General features: G+C 43.1%; 1 protein-coding gene across 11 annotated transcripts in view; it reads right to left on the minus strand.

The window, feature by feature from the left end:
• The window catches only part of LOC117205689 (max dimerization protein 1-like), a 229,167-nt gene that overhangs the window by 46,852 nt on the left and 156,695 nt on the right, over positions 1 to 25,620 (minus strand). For 8 of the 11 annotated variants that reach the window (XM_033444361.1, XM_033444363.1, XM_033444362.1 and 5 more), the window contains exon 7: positions 2,618 to 2,842. The exons of the other annotated variants lie outside the window; for them this stretch is intronic. In XM_033444361.1, the coding sequence (XP_033300252.1) occupies positions 2,618 to 2,842 (225 nt within the window). The remainder of the gene's footprint in view (positions 1 to 2,617; positions 2,843 to 25,620) is intronic. 11 annotated transcript variants of the gene reach the window in all.

Here is a 25,620-nt window from a genome sequence, read left to right on the forward strand (position 1 = left end):
GCGCATCGCTTGAGAACCTCCGGTGAAAGCGGCGGTTTAAGGGTGGCACGAGTGGCGGGTGAAAGAGTTCATTAAAACCAGCACCGTGTGCACCCCCGCTTGGTCCCCGACCCCGCCGATTCGCCGGTGTGCCAGCGTCGATCTCTCCACCCTTTCCCTCCTCTTACGGGGTGAAGGGGTGAACCGTCGTGCAAAAAATACCCGAAACATTCGACGCTTCCGTCGACACCGACGGCTCGAGGCCCTGCTCGAGGATCGAAATTCGTGTTTCCAACGGCGCGTTTCGAAATAAAAAAAGGAAATAAGAGGCGAAGAACAAAACACACCCCCTGCCGTCGGTGAAACACGTACGCGTTCGACTGCTTCTTTCTTTCGTTGTTTTCGTCTCGTCAGTACCCTCTTGCGCTATGGTTGATGAAATTTTACATGTCACCGGTCAATGGCGAAGTATTTAGTTTCTTCTTATATATTTTAACAGCAACGAATGTAAATCGTAAATTGATAATTATAAATCTTCGTGACGATAGCATGTCTACGTCGAGTAAGTTTTCGTACAACGAATCCATCTTGCATGTTAAGAGTAAGAGAAACGGAATGTCGTGTCCAGTTAAACTTAGAGCTACGAAGAGTTAATAAATTCTCGTACGTAACAGTAGCAGGTTAAACGAGTGAACTTTACGAGGTACGAGCCAACTGACTGCCCCGTTTAGCATAAAATTGCAAAATTACAAAGTCGATGTACACGTAATTTGCAAATTGCCGACTCGTCTTTCTCGATCCATTAATATTATTGGCAAATTATCGTACAGGCTAATCCTAGTCGTCCATTTCTTGTTTCCACCGTTTCTTTGCGACTCGTTCGTTTCGCTCGTTCTTTCCTCCACTCGCATGATTAATCAACCCGCTATCAGATGATAATAAACACTGTGACGTAGCCCTGTTGCGTGTGCACGGCGTTATACTATTTATCGCGAAGATAGAAGGCGCGCGAAGCCCGCGGGGGTGGGTGGCCGTAGATAACGATAATGTTCCCCGGGATTGTGGTAATTAATCCTAGGTTTATTCGAGCTGACTGAAAAGTCAGAGACCCGTGAGCACAGGGGGGACAGTCGCGCCCAGGAACACGAAAAGGAAAAAGGAAGGAAGAAAGAATGAAAAGAAAAGGATGGAAGAAAGGGAAAGGAGGAAAAGGTGACTAACTTTCAAGCCTTGTCGTATCGTTTAAAACGTCAGCCGTAACTATAATTTCCGGTTTCCGTTCTTTTCTTTCCCTTTCACCCTTCTCGCCGCTGGTTGTTCCGGTTTGAAGCGCGGAATATCTCGAAAGCGTTACTCGCCTGGATTATTAATTTCCCCGTGCCGCTATTCTGTCCTTTCTCTCTTCTCTTTTGCTTTCTTTCTTCTCCTTCCGCGTGCTTGTTTATCGGCCAACTTCGTGCCACCTTTGTTCCTGGTGTTAAAGGGGTAGGTGGTCGACATTTACGAAGATGCATGCGTTTGCAAATAAAACGATTTCGAACGGGGCAAGTAGTTCCGCGAGTGTAAGTCCGCGATGGCGATAACGAGTTTTCAGAGCGTGGAAAATTGAATCACGTTTCGAGATATTTATTTGTTGTGTACGCGAACGTATGCAGTTTCATCAAAGTCACAAAATTATTTATTACGTCAATAAGTCACAGTATTTAGTGGGTCCAGCTTTAACGCCAATTATACGTTTCAGCCAACTATTCATAGTGTACACTAGATTTTTATTAACTGTATGTTCGCAATAAATAGCCTCTACTTTCTATATACATTTTTATATTGGCTTACCATGGTCACGACAATCGTGTCTTATTACCAGACAGCCAATATTCATGCAAATTATTTTCTTACAATTACTATTAAAGAAATGGGACCTAAGCAGAAATTTGCTTCATCCCTTAAGTGACACAAAGTACTCTAGTTTGGATATTTCGTTAACTTTTTCATTTTATTTATCTTCGGTGCATTTCTGCGTCTTTCAATTTCCCTTACAAATGCACACAAAATCTGCAGTCTACTCGTTAGCAGTCTCGCAGTTTACCGGTGTCAATGAGGTTTCAAAAAATGTTCTATTATATAACGCACGTTATATATTCGTGGAAGATTTCCTATAGTAAGCGTTCGAATACTTTCGCGAGCCATTATGATCCATAACCCAGAGACCGAGCGTTTCTTAAAATCTCAAAACTCTCGCAGCCTTTTGTATCGCTTCTTAATCTCGGACGCGACCGATAGCGTTCCAGAGTCGGCCTATCGTGACGAGACGTGACGTCAGTGTGGCAACGACGGAGCTGGAAACGGAAGACGAGGGTGGCGAACAAGGGGCGGATAAACAAGCGCGGCGGAAGACGAGAGACGCGGGAGAGAAAGAGAGGCAGAGGAGCTAACGGAGAGCCGAAACGAGCCGACCATTACCGCTAGTTATGGCAACTCCGTGACTGGTCAATAGTTGTTCCTTCGCCTGGTTTACGCCAGCTACGCGGTCACATGCATTCTACAACCTTGCTGACAAAATATATTTTGTCGATCTCGGTGTTCGCCAACGACGTAACAGAGGACTGGTGAACATCGTGGTCAATTGTTTCTCGCTCACCATGCCATGATTTACCGGCGATGTCCACGGGCTCCGGGTATAAATGCACGAGTGTTGACAAATAGTATTTCCACCCGCTAGTCCCTTCCATGCTGCACTTGTTGTTTAAATATACGGAACGGAGGCAGCGAGCTTTCGTGGAGAGCGAATAGGTGGACGAAAACGGTGGCTTCCGTGTTTCGAATTGAAATTCGTGTCCGATACACGGTTTTTCTCTCGCGCGATCTGAAAGATAAACGGGAATTCTGGGTGAAAGAGGAGTGGGATGGGAAGATTAGAGCGGTCTGCCTGGTCTTCCAACTTCATGAAAATATCGTTCTTTGCATATCGAAGCTTTACGAGTTAGTTGGTTATGAAATTCCTTGTACAACCTGTAAGGTTGCTTTTCTTCCTTTAAGTAAGATTCCAACAAATCTTACTGCAAGGCTAGGTTCATTACGCGAAACGATCAATGGTGAGGTATTTCGAAGCCAAGATAACATCTCCGCGAAGCATTCACATAATCTGTACTCTGAGATGATAAGATTGCTCATTGCACAAACGTAATTTTACTTTTTATTCTTATACGTCCGAATATCTTTGCTTACTGTAACGAGTTTATTATTAGATTGCGGATTCTTATACATTTATAAGAAATATGGGAAGCGCGAAATTGCACAAGACAGGAATCTTGGATCGTATTATTTGGTTCTTTATCTAAATTGAAAACCAGCTTCTTTAAGCCAGATGTGAATTACTCTTGGATCGTTTGGTGCTGTATCTGAATTGAAAATATGATCCCCCAAGAAGGATTTTAGGAAGCTGAATGTGAAATACCCTGGAATTGCATCGTTTACTCATTTGTATTTCCCTTGGATTTTACTGTCTGTCTTTTCGTACTCCATCTGCTTTGGAAACGTGGTTTCTTGAAGGAGGGTTCTGTGGTACCGTGGTTATGAATTGCTTTTGAATCGCATCTCTTATTTATTTCTGTTATTCTTGAATCCTGTCATTTATTCGCATGATATAAGCATAATATTTATTCTTCGACTAGGATAGAATAATGATTTCTTGAAGATGGATTTTTGAATGTTGATCGAGCGTTGCTCTCGAATCGCATCGTTTATTTATTTCTATTACTCTCTGATAGCATCGTTTATTTATTCCTGTATCGTGCGCATATTTCACCGGTGGAATTGGATGGCACAACTGGGAATTATTCAATGGAGCTCGAGCAGTAATGGACTTCCAGCGAAAGATCTTCTACCGCGATTTAGGAAATTTACAGTGTACAAAGAATGCTTTAGGATGAATCTTGACGAGTTTCGTGGTATTTAAAAATGTCCCAGAAAATATTTTACATCCGACAATTTACTAATTTAGAACAAGTTGAGAAAATCAAATCAGTCGTAGCCAAATAACCTTGAGAAAATTACTTACAGATTATCTCTTTTATGTTTATATCTTTGTAATTCTATATCTATACTATTTAGATTTTATTCCCTTTTCAAATTTAATATTACACCTTGCACATTAACCTAATATATATATAATATAAATAATATATAATTAACCTAACCTTAACCTTTCTTAACCTAACCTTAACCCTTCGCAACCTAAATCGTTTCTCTTGAACGAAGGAAATATTTTTTCGGACGCCGCTATTTTACTCGAAATAAAGGATGAAAAATAAAAGAAAATGTCGAGGAAATTTCATCAAAGGTTAACGAGTGACCACGATAATCGTGTGCTTGGAGGAAATTACGTCGCCAGGATGGCGTGTATCCCCGGGGGACCGCTTCTCGAATGCTTCCGTTGCGCGTTAACGATATACGTGGGGTTTCCGTCTTCAGCGACGGGGGCAGCGTATAATTTCCTACGGAGATTATAAATACGTGGCCGAGCCGCTGAAGGCATCCTCGTGACACGACTGGACAGCTGTTTCGCGAAACTTAGATCGCTATCTGTCATGTGAGAGCGCCATGAAAATTGGACCGTGGAAAACCGTGTACCGCTAGCGATTATATATGTACATATTAAATGCTTGTGTAAAATATGAAAAACCAGCCGGCCGCGCGATTTAACATTCAAATGGTCAGTATGGAATTGGCGAGGAACGAATTAGAACGTATAATCGAGTTGTTTGCAGATAATAGAATTTTGGATGTGACTTTTAGAAATGGACGTCGACTTTTAGAAATTGCAAGTTGTCGATATAAATGGTTTACTGATATAAGCACCAAACGTAATTGTAATCAATGTTTGCAATCGTAGAAAAAAAAAAGAAATATGAAAATGTATATTTTAATTCCAAGCGTCTTTTCCAAGCTTCACGTGTATCATAAACTTCTGTGTACTCGTTGAAAAATCTCCGATGTTACAAAATAAAATACATTAACAGATTTAACGTTCACGATCGAATAAATTATAACATCGAAGAAATCTTTAATACCCTAAAAAGATACGGACTTAAACGTCAATATTCATAGTGAACAGAATGCTATCGTTAAAGAAATCAGTAAGGAAATATCGGAAACAAAGAATTCTAATTTCAAGACTAAAAACTCATGCCAATCAACGAGAACTCCGGCAATCTAAAAAATCCAAACGAGGATTTCTTGCATTACGAGTAAACGTCCCGTTACTTTCAATAAGAAGGCAAGAAGCAGCCTTTCACTGCAGGAAAGAATCACGGCCAACGTCGCGATTCATCAACCAGACGAGTGAACGATCTCGTAATCGTAATTGTTTGCTCCTAATCACAGTCGTTTGTCTTGGTGGCGTGGTCGCCATTAGATTCGGCGTGCTGCCTGACAAATTACACCGTCTTCCCTATGCATCTTCGGGCAACGACTGCACCGAGCGGAGAAATGAAGGATCGCGAGCTGTCTTCTTAGAATTAGCGACGGCTCCGTGCGCTCGACTATCGTGAAACCAACGTGAAACCAAAGGCAAGAAGGAAAGAGGAAGAGAGAGATGAAGATAGAGCTAGAGAGACAGCTCTGACAGGGAAGAAACGTGCAATTTTCGTTTCGCATCACTCGTGGTAAAAATCATCCCGTTCACTGACCGGATGTACCGGTTACAGAGAAGACCTGACAGGAAACGGCCAATTATTAGACGTCCACTCTCTTCTGGATGCATGACTCTTGCAACTATGTTGCAATCGGGGCCAGTCGACTGTAAGGTTGAAGCATTCTGAAAGAATCTACCTCGATCCAGCGAGGGTCAATGTTGCGGTAATTGGCATATTTTATTTGCAATTCTCTTTCGTTTAAATTATAGTTGTACTCGTGGTTTACGACATCGTGGAATTTCAAGGACGTGCTTAACGTTTTTAAGTCCGTGAATTCCATACTTATAGTTCTTGTTACGACACTTAACTCAATTTATTTTCTCTTTTATCCTCGATCTATTAAATTTCGAAATCACTTCAAATTTCTCAATTCCATTTGAAGATTTCCAAAGTGTCATCTAAATTACTGTACAAAAAAAAAAAAAGAAAAAAAAATAAAGGAGATATATATGAGCATGGTTTAATGCAAAGTAGTGTAAGTCTGTTTGGTTTAACGCTACATCTCGAAAGCGTAACCTTCATTCTGTTTTGTGCAGAAGCGGTGTAAGATATATCTTCGTTAATTTCTCGGTGGGCAGCAGGATAAGTGAGGATCGCCCACTCGACCTCTTACAGAATTTTCACTTTACTTCTCGTTATCCGGTAATCAAATTTTTCGACTTGCATCACTTTTGCATTAAACGACTCGTATGTTTCAAGCTGCGCGTTACAGACGGACTGTTAAATAATTGATGCAATACCCCCCCCCTCCAAGCTCGAAAAATTCTCTAGTTTCACGAATCTCCGATCGAACAATTTTAAAAGTCCATTAATCCCCGCCATCATCTTTTTCCACCGACGTATTCGCCTAATCCGTCACACGATTCAGCCTCCGCCATGCTCAATCTCCGAAATCTCACAGACTAATACACTCAGCGTTCAACCAAAAATGGAGATCTTGAAGAAACACGCGCGATCGGCATCGGTGGTCGAAAGGGAAGCTACCCCCGTCAGGGTCCGGTGAAAAAGCCACTCAGGCATTCGGTGTTTGCGCGAACCTGAACGAGAGCTCGCTCGTCAGCTCGGCAACGAACGCTTTAAGCCCAAGTAATCCGGCTTAAAGCTCGAGTTAACGTGGCAGGGCCGTCGCAAAAGCCACGAGGGCCCCGCTGCTTAAAGAGATTTCGAGTCGTTAGTCGAGTTACGAGTACGGGGTACCGCTCTCTCGGAAACCAAGGAAAAAGGGGTAGGAGGGGGGGGGCCGCTCGTTCGATGGGGTGGGATGTCGGTAGATAGGGCGGGTGAAACACACCGAGGTTCAGAAAGAGGGTTCGGGAGAAGAGGTAGTAGTCGGTGGCGGCAGGAAGAAGAATATCGACCTCACGAGCTACCGTCCACCGTCGAAAACTCCTGTAATTAACGAACTTTTCGCCGGTTTTCCACTTCACGTCTTGCAGACCCGTCTCTCCCACTCCCGTGAGCCGCGACCGCCCCCTGAAAAGCGGGTTTTGTTTGGCAAACTGCAATTTTTCTAAACGATCAAAGTGCTCCTGCCCTCCATCCCTTCCACCCTCAGCTTCTCTTCTCTAGCTGCTGTACAACCATCGTGCCTCTTCTTCTCGTCTCTCCGCAGACGACTGGATTCCTCTCATTCTCTCTCTCCCTCTCTCTCTCTCTCTTTTTCAACGGTTTCAACGGACCGGCTGCCGGAAGTCTCCTCGTAAAAATTGCATCGCCATTGTTTGAGGAGAGGTCGAGGAGAAGAAGCGGATGAAAGAGGTAAGATCGTTTCCTTGGGACGAGCACGAGCCACAAGGGCTGGTCGGTAAGGTCGGCTAAGGGGGGATAGAACGTCATTAGCGGCCGCGCACCGTTTCGCCGCGAAACTTCGAAGCAATGAACCAAGCCGCGGCTTAATGAATCGAGCGTAATTGCGCCGAGAGAGCTTGACATTTCGTCGCGAGCTACCGAGCCCTCTTTCCGTTCCGCCTAATAACTCCCCGGCCCGAACTTCCGCCCGGCCTCCCGTCGCGATCGTCGCAACTCCCCCTGTCGCAAATTGCATCCCTCCACCCACTGTCTTACCCCGTTATTCTTCCTTTATAGGGGAGAGGGAAGATCTATCCTGAGCATCGATCGACGAACGATATCGACCCACTGTTGCGGACCTACCGATTGATTAGGGGGTTGCCAAGTCAGGTGGTTATTTGTGGTGAAATTATTGGGCTACTTCATTTTTATCGTGGCATTGATACGTATTACGCGCGGGTCACGGGCTCCGATTATTTTTAAGGCTATTTCTGCTACGGTGGATTCTTTCTCTTCTCTCTTTTATGGCTATCTTTTTTTCTGTTTTATTACATTTTATAACTAGGCTGGAATTTTGTTAACAGGAATGTAACAGCGAGCTGTACTCTGCATGTTTCATTCGTTGGTACGTGTTTTTGATAGTCTGTATGCATGGCTTATTTCTATTATCATATATTTTTATCAACTTGTTTTATTTTCTTATATTATTACACGCGTTACTAAACATTGCACTTATAATTCGGCGGAATCTTTACTTAAACTTAAATTATGGCGATAGTTTTATCGAAACAGGATTCTATATTCATGTTGGTTATTTTTTATTCCATCGATTTTCTTTTTATTATTTAGTCTTTATCCTATAGTCGTGTTACTCCTTTACGCTTTATATTTATCTCCGTTTTATTTTTATTATTTGCTCTACATTCTTTATCATGTTATGCTTCAATCTATATTATACTCTTACTTTTTCTGTATTCTTTATCCTTTTCTCAAACAACTTTAGATCTCATCTTCTAAAAAAGCTGTATAAGGCATTCTTCGAAATTACCATAGATTACAATCATCTCTCAAGATAGAAAATCCTTACAAGAGTTTACAAAATACGTTTCTTCAGGATACTTTAGAATGTACTCTCCCTTTATACAGTATATCAATTCTTCTCATTATTCCAGCTATAAAATCATTAATGCAAGACCGTAAAAAAAGTGCATACTACGCTAGATATGCCGTATTTTATGTTAAGAGTCCGTTTTATTGTCGCGAGAGTATAATGCTTTGCATTCCTGGTGCGTTCTCCAAACGTAAATTGGCTAGATAGACCGACAGCCTTAATTTTCAATAACCTTATCGCAACATTACCGTAACAACAAGTTTTACATGCAAATTGGGGGAAAAAAGAATGAGAAAAATTAATACATACGTAAAGAAAAGTGTTGGGGCATATTTCGCCTCGCACTGATTACGCTCCGACAAAAAAAATTCAGCGTGTACAATATAAGAAGAGAGTTTCCTCGTTAAATAATTTTCTCCGGCAATTGTATGTATCTTAGAAAGGAATTATGATCGCGTTATCGTGGAACACACGGGACTTTTCTTGTGACTGGCGTGAGAAGAAAAAACGAAAGAGGAAATTTTTGTTGCTTGTAACGAGGGAACTTTGCCAATTAATCTCTCATCCATTAAATTTAATCGAAAATGAAATTTCCGGTGTACGTATAATTAACATAATCTTACAAAGCGAGTAGCAATTGTAATATTTTTGCTTAGCGTGTTTCATGAGCCGTTTTATTATCATGCACGGGTCGCAAAGCGGAATACAACTTGGTTCTGTTTTGCATTATAAACGTCCACGACCAGAACGCGGCTCGACGACAAGTCAACAACAGACCGTCGACGAAGGATAAGCCTTTTAATAATCCTTTGCAAATCCAATTAAACGACGTTACGCGTCGTCGAGTCGCGATGGAAGACAGCGTCCAGACGCTATTGCCTTCCGACTCGCCTAGCGAAAAACAACGCGCTTATGAATTTATCAATGACTCTTCCCGCTTTTTCATCCTTTAACAATTTGTTTTCAGCGGTAATTACTAGACAGTTTTAATAAAAATTCTTGCAAACGTATTACGACAGGATGATTTCAGAACGATACGAACGATGTATTCTAATTTAGATATTTGCCTATAGACGTCCTCCAATTACAACTTTGTGCACTCTGTTCCATCAATTCCTCTGTCAGTAACACGAAACGTATTCACGAACTCCCACTAGACCTTACATCGTGCCAACGAAACATATTTTCCAGCCTAGCACGATCAGCGCGAGTCAAACAGCTGCCGATCCCGCTCTCCGTCGTCAGAGTCTCATCAAAATCGCCTCCCGGTGGTTCGTCGCTGTTATTCACCCGTCGTCGACCAGAAGAGCAAGACCAGGCTAGGCGTGTGTACCAGAGACCCGGCGCACTCGCTCTCCAAAAGAAGCCAATTAAACAAAAATCGAGCCACGGAAAGACACAGAGTCGACGTTAAAAAGAAAAAAAGAAAGAGAGAAAGAGGAGGAGAAAAAAGAAGGGAGAAGCGGGAAGAAAGAAAGAAGAGGGTGGGTAAAAAAAAGGAGAGGAATCAAATATTTCGTTTGCCTCGACGACTATCCCCCCGGAGGCTGTTCTCCTTTGGCGAGGGTCAGAAAGGGTCCGTGTGCTCGTCGGCCATGTTGAAAGTGACTATCTTACGAGGGCGTTAGCGCATGTTTGACTTGTCAAAGAGCTTCACCCCCTCCCTTGTCTCTCCGCCGCCGCTTCGGCCTGCCTTTGCGTCTCTTTAGGGGTTCTTCTTCCCGCCTCTGTCTCGTACTGTCCGACATCGACCATAGTAATTCCCTTCGCTCTACCCTCTTCCGTCGCCTCTTCTTCCGTATCTGCCACCCCACCAACCACCCTCCTCTCCTTCCGACGTATCCCTCTCACTATTCACATCTCTTCGTTACTCTCCGTTGTTCTCTCTTTTCCTTCCGCGACCAACGTCAGTCGTCGGTAACACGTAGCGCCAAAATGTCGATTCCCGCTTTGCTATTCATACGACCACCCCCGCTGTTCACCACCCCGTTGTTCAATCCCATGCAGTCGCTAGACTCTCTCGTTTCGGCTGGTTCGTCCATCACTTATCGTCAAGACACAAGCTCGAACGTGTCGAGCTGTCGGTTGCACCGAGAACTTGGTATTGTCGAGAGGTGTTGTCCATGCCCAATGGCCGAGCTGCTCTCCCTTATCGCGACCCCGAAGAGGACCGACGTAGATGCTATCTCTCAAGGGGAAAATTCGACGATCGGGAAAACGCTGCTCTGTTCGAGCGGAGGGAGCCTTTTGGCGAGTCTTGTGCAGGAGGAGGAGGTTGTTTGATTTAATAAAGATATTCCTGCATCCTTTTTTTGTTCCATTTTGTTTCGAATTTCAGTTGAACGTGTATCTTGCTTCTTTCCTCCTCTGTTTCTTTTTTTAATCGATCGTGTCATCGAGGATCCGCTCAACTCATCGCCATATAGTTCATAGTCTATGGGAAGGATTGGCTTGTTTCAGAAATTGAGGGAATTGTATCGTTTGATTTAAAATTTCCAAGTAGTCCTTTATAGACAAAGAATAAGCATCTAGAAATTAAAAAATCTACTTTCATATCCTGTGATTCTATAAAGTTTGGAGAAATTTGTCTATTGTCTAAATACGTCTTTGGTATCAAAAAACAATAAGTTTAGTTACATTTTTGAATAACGTTGTATCTACGTGATGTTAAAACGAACGCCCTTTTACGAACATTCGACATTCTACTAAAACTACCGAAACGAGTAGATTTCCTTCGAACGACGAGGAAAATTTCATACCCAGGAGTCACCTAGGAATCAAGATGTTCAGACTCGAAACCAATTTGGTATCAGATACGATACGATCTGAATCACGATGCACCCCAGTAGTTGAACAACAGGGGGTCGAATCGAGGAAATTCCAATTTAACGAGCTTCGAACGACAAGAGCGTCGAAGATTAAAGGGTGTGGTGGCTCGCGGTCGGTCGCGGAAAATAAAAACGGTCGCCTCGTGGGCCATGTATCACCTTTTATTAAACGATAAATCGACGCAACGAAACTGTCCCCTTCTCGCTCTGTGCGCAACCCCTTTCGAAGCTATCCACGGTGGTGGCCGCGTGGAGAAACGGAGACAAGTTTTCTGTATCTACGAGAGGGATATATATCGCGTTCTCGATGTATCTTGTCACGACGAGTAAAGGAAAAGAAAGACGCGCGCGGTTCGGTTTCTCGACGCGTGTCGAGCGAACGAAGAGGAAATCAAGAGGAGAGGGCAGATGCTATGGCTGGCAGAATATAAATGGGCGACGGAACTGCGTCGTTATCCCCGTAATTTGTCGATCGCCTTGGTCGCGAGCATCGTGTGATCGCGATCGATCATCTTCTCTTCTCTTCTCTCTACTCTTGTACTTTTTTCCCCTTCTTCCGAGGGCTGGTATTTTTAGAGTTCCATGAATGGAGCAATCGAAACTGCGTGTGGGAGAATTCACCAAGCCTTAAGCATTACGTAAGGGAAGGATATTTAAAGAGTTTTATTATACTTGAGTATTTTTATAAGTATCGATAGTAACAAGAGACGATGCAGAATTATGAGATGTATTAGGTGGAGTGATAAGTTCGTTTACCTTTTGGTACGATGCCGAGCACGATACGAGTGAAATTTTATTCATCGTTCGTTCGTTTCTTCGTTTATCAAAAGACCAGAGTCGCAGAGATGATGACGTTTATTCGATTTTTTGATATTAGAGGAAAGAAATGTTTTATTTTCTCCTCGAATGTGATTAATTCTAATGGAGAATGTAGTAGGAGAAAGATGTTCATAAAATTCGACACGTCCCCTTGGTTCCTTATCAGAAAATTTTCTCTTACGCTACCGTAGCTGATCTACTCTTGTTCGTAATACTTCTGAGATTTCCGGGATGTTTGAAGAACGAGTCACGCTTCCACTGAATTTTACAACAAATTACAAATTGCTGGTTATTGGCTTCCCTTTCGCGAGTTCGTAATTTTTCGTCAAACAGGATGACGAGGAAACTCGTAATTTGTAAAACTAGCTCATAGAATTACATTTGTTTCATTGACAAAACTTGTTGCTGTTACCGATATTAGTTCAATCGTGTTAACACAGGTGCCGATAATTTCTTTCAAAAAGACCAAAAAAAAAAAAAAAAAAAAGGGAAGAAAAAGGAGATTGTTTTTAAGGAGTCAACGACCGAACTGTTTCCTCAAGCGACGGAAACGAGGTCTATCGGTTGTCAATGAACCCAATTCGTATCGATGACTAGCGTCGAGTCACGCGCGAGCACTCCTCAGCGCCGCGTTTTTGATTAATATCCGACGCCCGTAATTACGAAAATGGCGGTTGTGTCCTCTCCTCGCCGTCTTTTCCTCGTCTCTCGTTCCCTCGCGGAGCGAGTCAAGCGACGCCCGTACTCGGTGATTAAAACCTCCGGCACGCGGGATCACGCACCCAGGTGCGTGCCCGGGAATACACGCTCGAATTCCCTATCTCTGGCATAGCTTTATCGTTAATTACCCTGGATTAATTACATCGATCAGGCAGCCACGACAAATACACCCGGCAGTACGATGCGGATTAATTTTGCCGCGCCAGCGGCGCGTCTTTAATTTTTAAACTAGCCCCATAGACGAGAGATAGGGGGAGAAAGAAGGGGTTGTCGCTTTGAATATGAAAGTTTTTGTTTTCGGGGATGAGACGGTCTTTTATTTGTTCCTTTATTTATTTACATTCTACAGTATATAACGATCGATAAAATAGGAAAGGAGACCAGCGTGAAAGCGGAGAAAGAAAACCACGTCTGAAGGTGTTGGAGAAAAAAGAGATCGATCTCGTCGCAGTATAAATTTGTGTTCGTAATGACGTACGACTATTAATATAATTACGTTGGTCGTAGCGGATTTTACCACAAAAGGGAACGATGTCGAATAGAAGTCCGATAAATGAAAAGATCGAAATGCCTTAAAATGGACGATTTATTAAGCCGTTCGGTATCTTGAAACGTGAAAAAAACAGGTGAAGCAGCAGACGATCACGATCAAGCGTCTTAAAATTTAAAAGGTTCGAGATTCGCGATCGTCGAAGGACATCGGACAATCGAGAAAGCGTGCAGCTAAACGTAGGAATCTGTGTTCTATATGTTTCCAGATTATTTATGAGATAATGATGGTAATATGCCCAGATGACAGAGCAGTAGCCTAAATGGGTTCTAGCCAGAGCACGATATAACAGCCTAAGAGTATAGACATTCTTAAACTACTTTGACGATCTATAGATAAAACCAAGAGTCTTTAGTGCGGTGCTAGTAACGTTCGTTATGTGAGATGTGGAAGAAAGATTGGACGAAAAAATTACACGGAGGTCACGAATGTTTATTACAGAAGAAAGAATGGAGACATGGATGGAGTAGTTACAAACTACAAAATGTAGCGGTACTCGCACGAGAGAATCGAATAATCGAGCATTCCTTGAATATCCAGCTGCAGTCTGTTGTTAATGTACCAAGACTCAAGACTCAACGTTTAGAATGTCACGTTCGATCGATTTGTGGCTACGATAGTAGGACTATCGATAAAACGATATAGCTTCGAATCGTCTACAAATAGGAAAAACGAGCGGTAAGAAAAATGGTTTGTACGATAAAATCGTCGATTGGCTACGTAGGAGATTTTTCATGTACAATCGTCAATAGAAGATCGACAAAGTGTATATATCGCGGACATAACGCAGCTGAGAGCGTATTTTCCAACTTGGCTGTTCGGCATCGGATCAGCAAAGGCGTTGGATGACCGATGTCGCGCTGCCACGTGGATCGTCGGAGTACACGTGGAAATGCCAACGAAGAAAACTGTAGGAACTTAGTCAGTCAGTCAGTTTGTACGCTGTCTAGATTCGCCAAAAATAAGGTCGGTAACAATCCTGTCTGTCTGTCTGTCTTTTCCCTGCATCTTCCTACAAAAGAAAAAATCATTGTGTGGTGGACAAGTTAACTAATTGGTTATTATGTAACTATAATCAAACAGTATTGATGTTCGCAGAATTAGGATTAAAATACTTTATATTTTTTCTTTTACAATAGATTCCTCGTGTCTTACTTTTTCATAATCGCCGATAGTTTATATATTTAATTAAATTTAAATAAATTAGAATATTACATTGCTCGTTAACTCCTAAGGCACGTGACCTTATAAAGCGTTAGCTAACCCCAAACCTCGCTGTCACACCCCACCCATAATACTTCTATAGGACCCTCCACCCTGGTCCCTAAAAAATTATCAAACCTCGCCGAAACAAAGACAGTAGGATCCTCGAATTACGACCAAGTAACGTCCAAGCGTCTCCATTAATTACACTGCACCCCGTTCGTACGACGGAACAAAGAGATTCACGATGCCTACGTAAGTAATGGGTCGACGATGGTTCAAAGGTATACACGGCCCTGTGTTTTCAGAAAAATTCGCTTCCAGTCGCGTGTCAAGATTTCAAGAAGAATTGAAGGCGCGTGCGAGAGCGAGGGAGTCGCAGGATGCTCCCGCCTTTGTGACGACTCAAAGTTTTCTCGTCTTTCCCGGCTCTCTTTCACCCTCCTTCGATCCCCTAAACCCGAGGATCTCACGCCCCTTCGCTCCTCCGAAAGCTTCGTTCCACTCGTTTTTTAACCTTTTCATCTGCTTCCGCCAGAGTGCATCCAGCTATTGCAATCCGAATAAATGACCGAGCCAGCGCCACTCTTTGTTACTAGCGGGCGAAAGTTCGCCGCAAAGGTTACGAGATTTACGCTCAGCGCGACGATTCACTCGCGCGTTCCCCGCTCCCAGTCACGAGACATAAAAGAGTTCCTGGATCGGCGACTCCGGTGTTCGATTGCTCTATTGCATGGAACTGATTTGTTGCGGATATTTGCTATTCAGCGCTAGCCTTTTTGCTCCTCTATGTTTTCGTTGTACCATTTTTTTTTCTTTTTTGTTGCATCTCTCTCTCTGATTTATCAAGGATTTCTCTTCAGAGGCGGAGGAACTGCCGGAGACGAAGAATTCGGATTTTACCGGGCTTTATATTTTTTGGTTCAGATATTAATTACACTCGTACATCTACCCGCGTGCAGGATGATAACAATTTGAATGTGGAATGTTAATTAAAAATCGAGAAAGTTTGAGAGAAACTTTTGTAATAAAACGCGCGCCCGCGAAGTTCTGCAGTGTAGAAATAGATTTTATGTAAAAAAGTTGTTTGTTAATATAGAGTACACGATAATGACGGGTATATCGGGGATGAATCTTGCTAATGGTATTAATAATTTGGCAATTAATTTTGATTAATTAGCCGGCCCTCGGTGACAACTTTTGTATCGTAAAATTGATATAAAACGAGGCATAAGATTATTCGAAGAACTCCATCGCTTGGATACAAATGTCCGTCAATGAAAAAGATGTCAGTGAGAAATAAATTACTCGTTCATATTATCGATTATACTGATCAAGATCGATTTTGCGTAATTTCAGACTCTTCATCTTCATGGAATATGCAAAATCAGTCTTAATCTCGCCAATCCAACATCCTCGAAAATATTGCGCACGATTTTTGTATTCCCAGAAATTCATACGAAAACTCCTGAATAGTCTCGTCCAACAATCGCAACATGAAGGATCTACCACGCGATAGTAATCTATTGATCTAACACAAATATCTACGTACTAGTAATTTATCACAACGTGCTGCGATGATTTACAAATTCAACGCAATCAATTATGGAACCTCGTTCTCCTTAAACTAAAAATGAAACGAAATGCGCGCAGTTTGCGCGAAAGAAGCGTAGTTTTTGCCTATCCAAGTTAGAAGGCCGTCTAGGATCGATCGATCGCCGGCAAGTTGGTCACCGCTCGATGAACAAAACCTAATGGCTCCGTTGTTGACGTAGGTAACGACGTTTAATGGATCGTGCCGAGCTTTGCAATGAAAACAACTGTTCGATAAAAGAGACGGGGGTTGGGAAGAGGGATGCAGGAAGAAAGAGGGAGAAAGAGGGAGCACTGGAAAGTAGGGACCGAGTATAAAGCGTGGTAAATGGAATCGCTATTACTACGTAACAACGCGTCCAGCCCTCGGTGAATACCTCTCTCTGATTCCATGCGCTACTTAACGACGTCTTTAAATAATATTCCACGACGTAACCTCGTTCTCGCTTAAATACCTTCTTAAAATTTATTTAACCACCGAGCACGTTCGTCAGCCAGCTACTCTGTTTGATTTTTCGTTCGATTTGCAAACTAGCGCTGTCCTAGCCGAATAAAGGCGAATAAAATAGCTCGTCATAGCGAATTTCTTATATAAACATAGGTTTATAGATGCTTTATCGACTCTTCGTGAAAATTAGCACGAAGAAAGTGTGTTACAACGAAGCACCTTTTCTCTGCTTTCTTTATAAATCCTAGTTTTCAGGCAACGTATTTGTGATAATCGTAGCAACTACGAGCGAAAATCTCGTTGGTTATCGCGGAGACGTTAAAAAGACAGTAAGATAATCTGTGTAAATAATTTGTATAAAAGTCGTAGAAAGTTGTCAAGGAAACCCGTGTATAATCATAAATCGTCTTTACCTTTATAAAAGATATCAAAGGCGCGTTGACGAGACCAAATGTCATTACCGGTAACCTCCGACGATCTCCGACACGAACCATAAAACGGCGAATCTCAGTTACAATAACCATTTCGTCGTTTCTCACCTTCGTTTTACGGCGAACGATCTTCGTCGTTCTCATCACGATCCGCGTAAAATTCCATCTTCTCCTTTTCGGGCTCTCGATCCAACGACATTCACGCGAACGATATTCTGGCCGGAAGCGCGCTCTCTAATCTTAGAACGAGGCGCGTAGCGCGATCAAAGATCGCGTGTTAGACTCTCGGACGTCGCAGCTGGCGCGGTGAAATTTGTCGATTCACGACGACTATTTTACGAGCATAATCGCTCACGGAATTAGAGGATAGCTGGCGTTGCAATTACAGCTACGTTTCTGCGACCGTCCCTGCAACGTTCCATCCGGTTCCTTCGAACGAGTCATTTTTATAGCCAGCCTTTATCGTGCTACCAAGCTGAACGACATTTATCGTTTTTAATCTGGCCCAGACTTATTACTCGTTACGATACTTTACGGTCCATCAAGGCGACCAAGCGGCCCCGATAACCAAGATATTCCGGACCCTCTCGAAATTCCTGGTCGGCTCGCGATTAACCCTTCGGCTTGGTAGACTGGCTCGATACTGTGCTCCGATTTTACTTTATTACATATTCTTGCACAAGATGGCCATTCACTAGATATTTATAAATCTCACGCGATCTTCGTTTGCGTGGTATTTTCTGTATTTTCTTTTAGTGAGAATTCGTCCAGAGATTTTAAGACGAGTGTGGAGAGTAAATATCGCGGATACTCCTACGATGATTCGCTTTTCCACCGAGAATTCTTTGAATATTGTCCTCTTTTCTTGTCGTTCTATTCTACATTCTTCGACGAAATATTTATTGCTCCTGGATTTTCCCTAGCTTCTGTTTGGATAATATTCTGCGTACTTTCTGAATTTCACAGAGGCTATTTTTTTTACATCTTCTAAGGCGAATATCGATAGCAAATACGTCGAATTTTTCTATTATAAAGTATTTCAACGTCGTCTGTTTCTTCTTCCTATCGTGGTTCTCGGCTACAACGTGTACCTGTCATTTGAAGTTGTAGGTATAAGAATAAAGAAACGATCCAAGTTAATAGATCTTTGTACGAGTAAGTTCTGAAAAATGTTCTCGTTCGAAAATCCAAAGTATCGTCGTGAATAGCCCACCACGAAAGAGAAGATATTATTCGGAGCAATAATAATTTGGAACGGAGAGGGCCGAATGCTTTTCTACGGATTTAAATGGCGGGCCGAGCTTGCGATACGGTTATCTCCGCGCGTGCTTAAAATACTCAAGTTAACACAAGGTGATCTATTCGAATCCACGTTCCAGCGCGATTCACGGTTTTCTGGAAAGATGTATGGCAGGTTTTAGGTGGAAAGATAATATTCCTTTTAGAGTAACAACCGTAGAAATGTATCTTCTCAAGAGGCTAACGTTCAACACATACTTTTCCATTTTCCGAACTATGAATTCAATTTGGAGTTTGTAGATAAAGATTCAAGCGTAATTTATTTATTTCAAGAAGACGCTCAACTCTATGATTAATGCACTTCTAAAGAACATATTCATCGATTTAGAACATATACGTACCGGTTCGTTTACCGGATCGTGACCTTCTAATCTGCATAATAGTAGACTTACATAGTAAATTATAGTAGTTAATTATAATAGTAAATTACATTACAAAGATGCCCGTATACTTTCCAGCGATAACGTACTCTTGACTGTTAGGAAGGGAAAAAGAAGAGGAAAGACGAAAGTTGAAGTTGGGAAACTGTTAAGGAAAAACTATCCCAGCATTTTAAAATCCCTCGAGAGGCTCTTCCTGTCTTCCTTTTTTCAGGGTGATTGTGTAAGGCGATACTAGAAAGGACAGCCGACAGCAGTGGTTTCAAGATGGGAACCACCTCCAAACGCAGGGAAAAGCACGTCTTATGACGTTGGTCCTCCCTTTATCCTTGTTATTTCTCAAACGTTTCAAGCTTATCGATTTTTTATCGATTTCAATGGAGTAAGAATATCTAGAGTTGTACTGGTTTATGGATATTTCTATGAATTCGTATTTTCGCGAATGCAATTAAACAAACGAAATGCAAATTTGTCGTTTTGCTTATCTAGTATCCTTTCAAACTACTTTGTATCTCATTCGTTGGATTATAGTTTCATAAAAATTGTTTCGATATAACCATTTTATTCGACGACATGTATTTGTCCCTTAAGAATTCTCTCAATTGCACCTGTTTCAAATGAAACACTTATAGGTTCGAAAATTTTCCTCCGAACGATAATAACGGAACAGAAATTTAGAAACGAGTAGTCTGTCGTTAAAAATCCAACGTAAAATCGTTGTAAAAAGACCAGGATTCCGCGTTCGTTCTCTCTTTATTAACGTCAAAGTTATGAAATTGTACCGTGATGTTTCTAACCTGAGTGGCTCTAACCGAATCTCCCCTAAAACCAAACCCTTCCGCCAATCGATCGAAACTACCTCACCAATCGTTCAACCAATCACTCAAACGATTCGGAAAAATCCATCAAAGAGGCCAGCCAACAGGCAGCGAGCGTTTCACGAAACAGCCGCCGTGTATAAAAACCGTGGAGGACCCACGAGGGATCGCGATTACGTTCGAAATAGAAAAGAGACGTCGCGTCGGTTCGAGGATCACGGAACGCAACTATGGCCGAGGGTTACCGCTTAAAACGCGATGCGTTACACGTCGCTGCTGCGCACGCCAGGCAACTTTTCCAACCGCGTTTCCCATCCGCGGGATCGCGCGCGGAATTCCCCTGGGCAATCAACGGTACGGTTCACCGACACGCCGAATAGATTCCCGAGAGCGAGACCGGAAGCACCAACTTTTCACGCAGCCCAACGATCCTATTCGCCTGTTACAGCGTGACGCTCGCAACTTTCTTCGTAAAAATATAAGATGGAGTTGATAAGAGACAGAGGGGTGGTTTTTCAAGTCTATAACATTCCGTCGATGGGTTCAGATAATCGAAGTTCTGCGCCAAGTGATACGTCGCAACGTGTCGACACGAGACGTTAATTTTTTCGAATAGCGTGCAAATTTGAAGAAACGTCGAAGAAGATAAGGTAGAAGTAATGGTCGAAGGATGTTCGATATATTTTTAAATTTTCATAGCGACATCAGAGTATCAATTTGAAAGATAAAATTTGAATATGATTGCGGTTGCTCACAGTCTCTCAGTGTCTGTATGTAAAGCGTTAAGATTCGAGTGAAAATTTGAATGCTTTAGATATCGATTGCTTTGGATGTTGATTAGGGTAATAGAGATTGCAACAGCATGATTTTGAGCTGCACACGCACGCTAATCGTATCTATAGAAACGTACGATTCGTAGTTGGAATTGTTTCTTTAGATAAATTTAAATTTCCAAGAGACAAAATGTATTATTTTCGCACATTGGATAAATGTTACAAAGCAATGTCTATTGATTCGTGCGTTAACATTTGGTGGTAGCGTCGGTAGTAGTACTCGATGAGCGTATTGGAACGCGTATAATTTGTTATTCTATACTCAATGGTTCGTGTGATGTTCGCTTTTTATGTTGCTGTTAGCTGAATTTTGTTTACTCGTCTGTTACACGAATTATATCAGATTAATCTCGTTTAGTTTAGTGCACAGTGTTTTGGAATGATAGCTAACTACGTAACTTCAGTTTTATAAATTGTTGGTAATTTTGTTACGGTAGTAATTTATCTCGAAGGGTAGAAATTTTGTGTACCACGATATCGTGTACAATTTCGTATTTTAATTTCAGGTCTCTTAATTATCTAACATCTGCTGCAAATAAATCATTTGATGGCACGTTTGAAGTTAGGCTTGTTGGTTAGTGGATTAAAGGTAAAATCGTAAATTTTATTTACTAGTGAATTTATTGGCCAAGTTTATTCACGCATAAAGGATATTAATTATACTTAAATTTATAGAACGACTTATTCATTTGTTATTAACGATGTACGGGATAACAGTAGGATGCGTTTATAAACGATCCGACTGCGTAGGAGTAAAATCGATGCCACCAGCTGACCGAATAAATTAAAAACGAATATATGTTACCACGTCCTTCAGAACAAAACGGTATAACGTCAACCAGAAACTGTGTCGTTACTAAAGATAAATTCCAATGAAATACTAACGTCGATAAACAAGCTAAACCGTAACGAAATTGTATTAGCCAGGATAGAACCATTCCTACGGTAATTCACATGGAACTTCCCCGAGATCCAGCGATCCAATTTCTACTCAAAAACTTTCTAAAACTTGTTCTCTCTTAATATCCATCTATATATATCCGCAATGACTTTCTGCTTCTAGAATCGCGAGAAATCCCCTTTAAAAGGGGGAGGTAAAGGAACGGAAAGGGAAAAGAAAGAACAACCGGTAACGTGCAAATAAAAAATCAACTGCCGAACAGGTGGACTTGGATCGGAAAAAGGTTATCCTGGGAACCGTGCGACGCAGCGTTATCCATCGTTTGGAACGCCGACGTTCATCCGCCCATCCGTAGGATTAACTGGGCCGGCCATAAATACGAATAAATCACTAGGTTCGGTGTGGCCAGTAGCCACCGGTCGGGCGTATTAAAACATTAAACCGAGGAGAATTCGACGGGTGGAAGATCGTGGCCGGAAATTTGGTCTATGGCTCGTAGAAGGGAGAGAAAATCCTTCAGCCTCGCCATGGAAAACTCAAATATCCACAGCCTCTCTCCTCTCCTCTTCTCTTCTCTCCTCTCCTCTTTCTCCACCTGCAGTGACCACCCAACACCACCCAGCGCCACCGCCTCTTTTGCCCATTTCTGTCTCCGAAGGGATAAAATACTCCGGGAGCGGCAAATCCCTCGGGCATTTGCGGTGGCTATCCCGGCCGAGACCGAAAACAGGGGTTGGAGAACAGGAAGGCCGATAGAGCGGTGCCATGGAAGAGGAAACCGAGAGCGACGCTGGTGGTGGCTACGCGAGAGTTGCCCGTTCCCATGTTTTTAATCACTTTGCACGCAGCCAATGGCATGGAACGGGCCAGTGGATAGTGCGCAGAGAGGCGGAGGGGAAGATGGAAAGGTGGAGAACCGTTTCGCGAAATGTTTCCTGCTGTTTTCGACCCACCCGCGCCCACGCGCTTTTCCTTTCCAATCCCGAGCCCGCACACGCTCCCTCCCTCTCTCTCTCTCTCTCTCTCCCTCTTTTTCTCTCTTTATCACTCTGCCCCTCTACGAACTTTATCTATCCGGTTGGATGCTAGAGTTTTTGTGCTTTTTAATAAAGCCGCCTCGCTGTCTCTGTGCGAGCCATTTTTTCCTTTCTTTTACCAGCCATCTACTGCCGGTTCGTTTGATCGTGGTTTTCGTGAAGCGGTTTAAAGCGATGTTTTCGGACGGTGTTTTTTGTGCATCGGAGGGTCCTTCCGCGGAATATTGCGAAGGTGGTCTCTTCTTCGATGCTTATTCCGTATTGTTCTTCCCGAGTCTTTTTTACTGCTTCCTCTTTTCTTCTTGTTTTCGGTTGTTTCGTTGGCCATGCTGTTTTATGTTAGTCGCTTAGAAAGATTTACGTGCTTCTAAATAGCTTCATATAACTTTACAGAACGGAATTAACCAGGGAACTTACGAAGATCTACCATTTATACGGTCATACGAAGGAATTTATTAATTAGTTGCTGTCAATTTATTTATTTTGCCAACATTCACATACCTATTGTTCGGAGAAATTTTGATATAGATCTCTTCCGCTTGAACCAACCCGAGGATTCGATGCAATTGTACGTCGAGTACAACGATCGGCTGGGTTATAACTTAGGAAAATCTCCAACTGATCCACAGTCGTGGAAGAGAATTTATGAAGTAATCATCATTGATTCATTCATTTTCCACCCATTAATACAGCCATGAATCATAATATAAATTTCTTCTTCTTCGAGCCTCCCCAAAATTTCTCTCCCGCATTCATCATTTTTGGACTTATCCCGCACTGCACACCGTATCTTTCCACCATACGACAAGCAATCCCATACCATTTCCTTCGTCATCCCCTCAGCCAGTCTCAACATCAACACGCTTTCAATCCTCATCTTCATTGACTTCCAATTCCACGCTCATTCCCGAGCCAGTCTCACTCTCACTTTTTCTCCCAACCACCTCCATCTTGCTCCACATCCTTCGGAGTCTTCCCCTTCATTTCCACGTCTTCCTCTCAATCAATCACCTCGTGCATCTCGCAGCTACTCTTTTCCTCCTCCGCGAATTCTCAGCCCCTCCTCCGTTCTACCCTTCGACCGCGTCTTCAGCTATCTCTAACGTCGTATCCGGTGTTCGCCACTTCTTCCTTTTCAATTTTCTCTCCACCCCATCCCTCTGCGTCGCCCCATTCCACGGATAACGTCGTCTCTCCGGGTCGTTTTGTAACCTCCACGGTGAAAATCCGGCGAGCTGGATGCCGGTGACACGCGAGAGGAACGACGACGACCCACCGTTTCGCCGTGAAAACGACGCCGCGTGACAGTCGTGACCATTACGCGGCGTCGTCGACGTCGCGTCGACGAGAAACTACCATCGCTGCATTCTCATCTCCAAACCGCCACACCCCCTTCCTGCTATTACTCGCTGGTTGTCGCGCCTGTTGTTGTTGTTGTTGTTGGTTGGTTGGTTGGTTGGTTGGCTCGTCGAAATACACCAGCGCGTTATAGAGTTTGGGGAATGTGGACCTCGTCGAACGCGGGGTAAACTCTGAGAGACGAGCCGGTGGAAAGTGTCAGGGGAGCGAAGCGAGCACTTCGACTTTCCGGGGAATCTCTTCTGAGAACGGGCACAATTGATACTTCCGGGATATTGTGCCGCGTCTCCGCAGTCGCTAATGGCCCCGCTAGGGTGGAACGTGTCGAAGATCCGTGGCTCGAGGGGTAGTTCTTAGGAACCGGGCTGTTCGAGCTTTAATTGACTCCGTCGAAGGGTAGATTCGTATCTCGATTTGTGTAGAGTTTGCGGTGTCGTGGTCTTCGAAAGGACCACGATTAAAATTGATACTTTTATTTCAACTTGAACTTCCATCTTACGACTTTGTCTTCGTTCTTCTTATTTCTCCGAAGAAGGTTGTATCTCTATTTGCTGCAAGTGTTGTAACAATAAGATCGTAAAGCAACCTTTAGAAATAGCTTAGGCGATCGACGACCGTTTTAACGTTAAAGAAAACTTAAAGATGCAGACGTTTTTTTGGATTTGCGTACTTTTCTCTCCCTTCCCTGGAACTCAGCGCGCTTCGTCGTTTTATTAGCGAATTTTATTAGCCGGACATTCGATCGTGGAACGCGCTCATCTCAGCGTCTGTCGCTAGCCCAAGGTTTGCACCTTTCCATTTTCACAAGTCTCGTTCTTATCAGTGAATTCTGTACGTTCGTTCGTCGCGAGAAAATTGCAAATCGGACAATTCGAGTATCCAGCAGCAGTGGCGTGTGTAACGTAATGTATAGCGTACGTATATGCACAATGTAATCGAATTTCTTCAAGCAAACACGCACTCCTAACAGGTCTGTCTACCACACACGCCTATCTTGATATTTTCCCAACTACCTCCGGTGTTTCAAAAAGGGTCGACTGTGTTAATTCACAGTTTTAGTTAGCCAAGCGACAGCTCGCTCGAACCACAACTTATCCGTCGTACTGCAACACGAAGAATACCTTAGTTTTGATTCGACATCCAGAACCGTCCCTTCTTGCGCAACTAAAAGAAGAGAAAAAGTTTCTGTATCGCGGAGAAGTTTAAACGTACAACCAAGTTTAATCCTAACTTCTAGCGAACAATTTCGAAGACTAGAAAGAATAGACCAGCGGTGAACACGCGTTACGTGGGCGCTGGTTTGGGTGGAAACGCGACAAAGCCGAAAGATTATGCGCGTGAAGAGAGGGTTGGACGCGAGGCTGGTGACATTTATACCTGAGCTAATTATCCCGCGCCACGAGCGGATCTTTTCTTCTCCGAAACTCGACAATAGCTCGGAGGATCGTGAATACCGAGTTTCAGCCGCGTAACGACGCTTCCCTTCTCTCTTTCTCCTTCTGTATTCTATCTCGTCTGCCGCCGTTGCTCCGATACGATGAAACTGAACGCTGTCTCTCGCATTTACGTCGACGTTAGTGTTTTACCGTCCGAACAAAGCCGAGACAGACGACGACGTAGACTTGGTAGACGAGAGCGAGGAAGGACGATGACGACAGCACGCGCAAAAAGAACGAGGGGAATCGGATATGCCGTAATCGATACACCGGGGCCACCGAACGCTACGTGGCCGCAAGAACAGAGATGCGCGACGTCGATGAATTAACCGCGCTTTCCACGGAATCCATGGCGCCATTTCCTTCCGTTTCGAGGGTTGTCCATTCGAAACTG

Source organism: Bombus bifarius, unplaced genomic scaffold (assembly GCF_011952205.1).
Source record: "Bombus bifarius isolate JDL3187 unplaced genomic scaffold, Bbif_JDL3187 scf7180000007992, whole genome shotgun sequence".
In the NCBI taxonomy this organism is placed as follows: domain Eukaryota; kingdom Metazoa; phylum Arthropoda; class Insecta; order Hymenoptera; family Apidae; genus Bombus; species Bombus bifarius.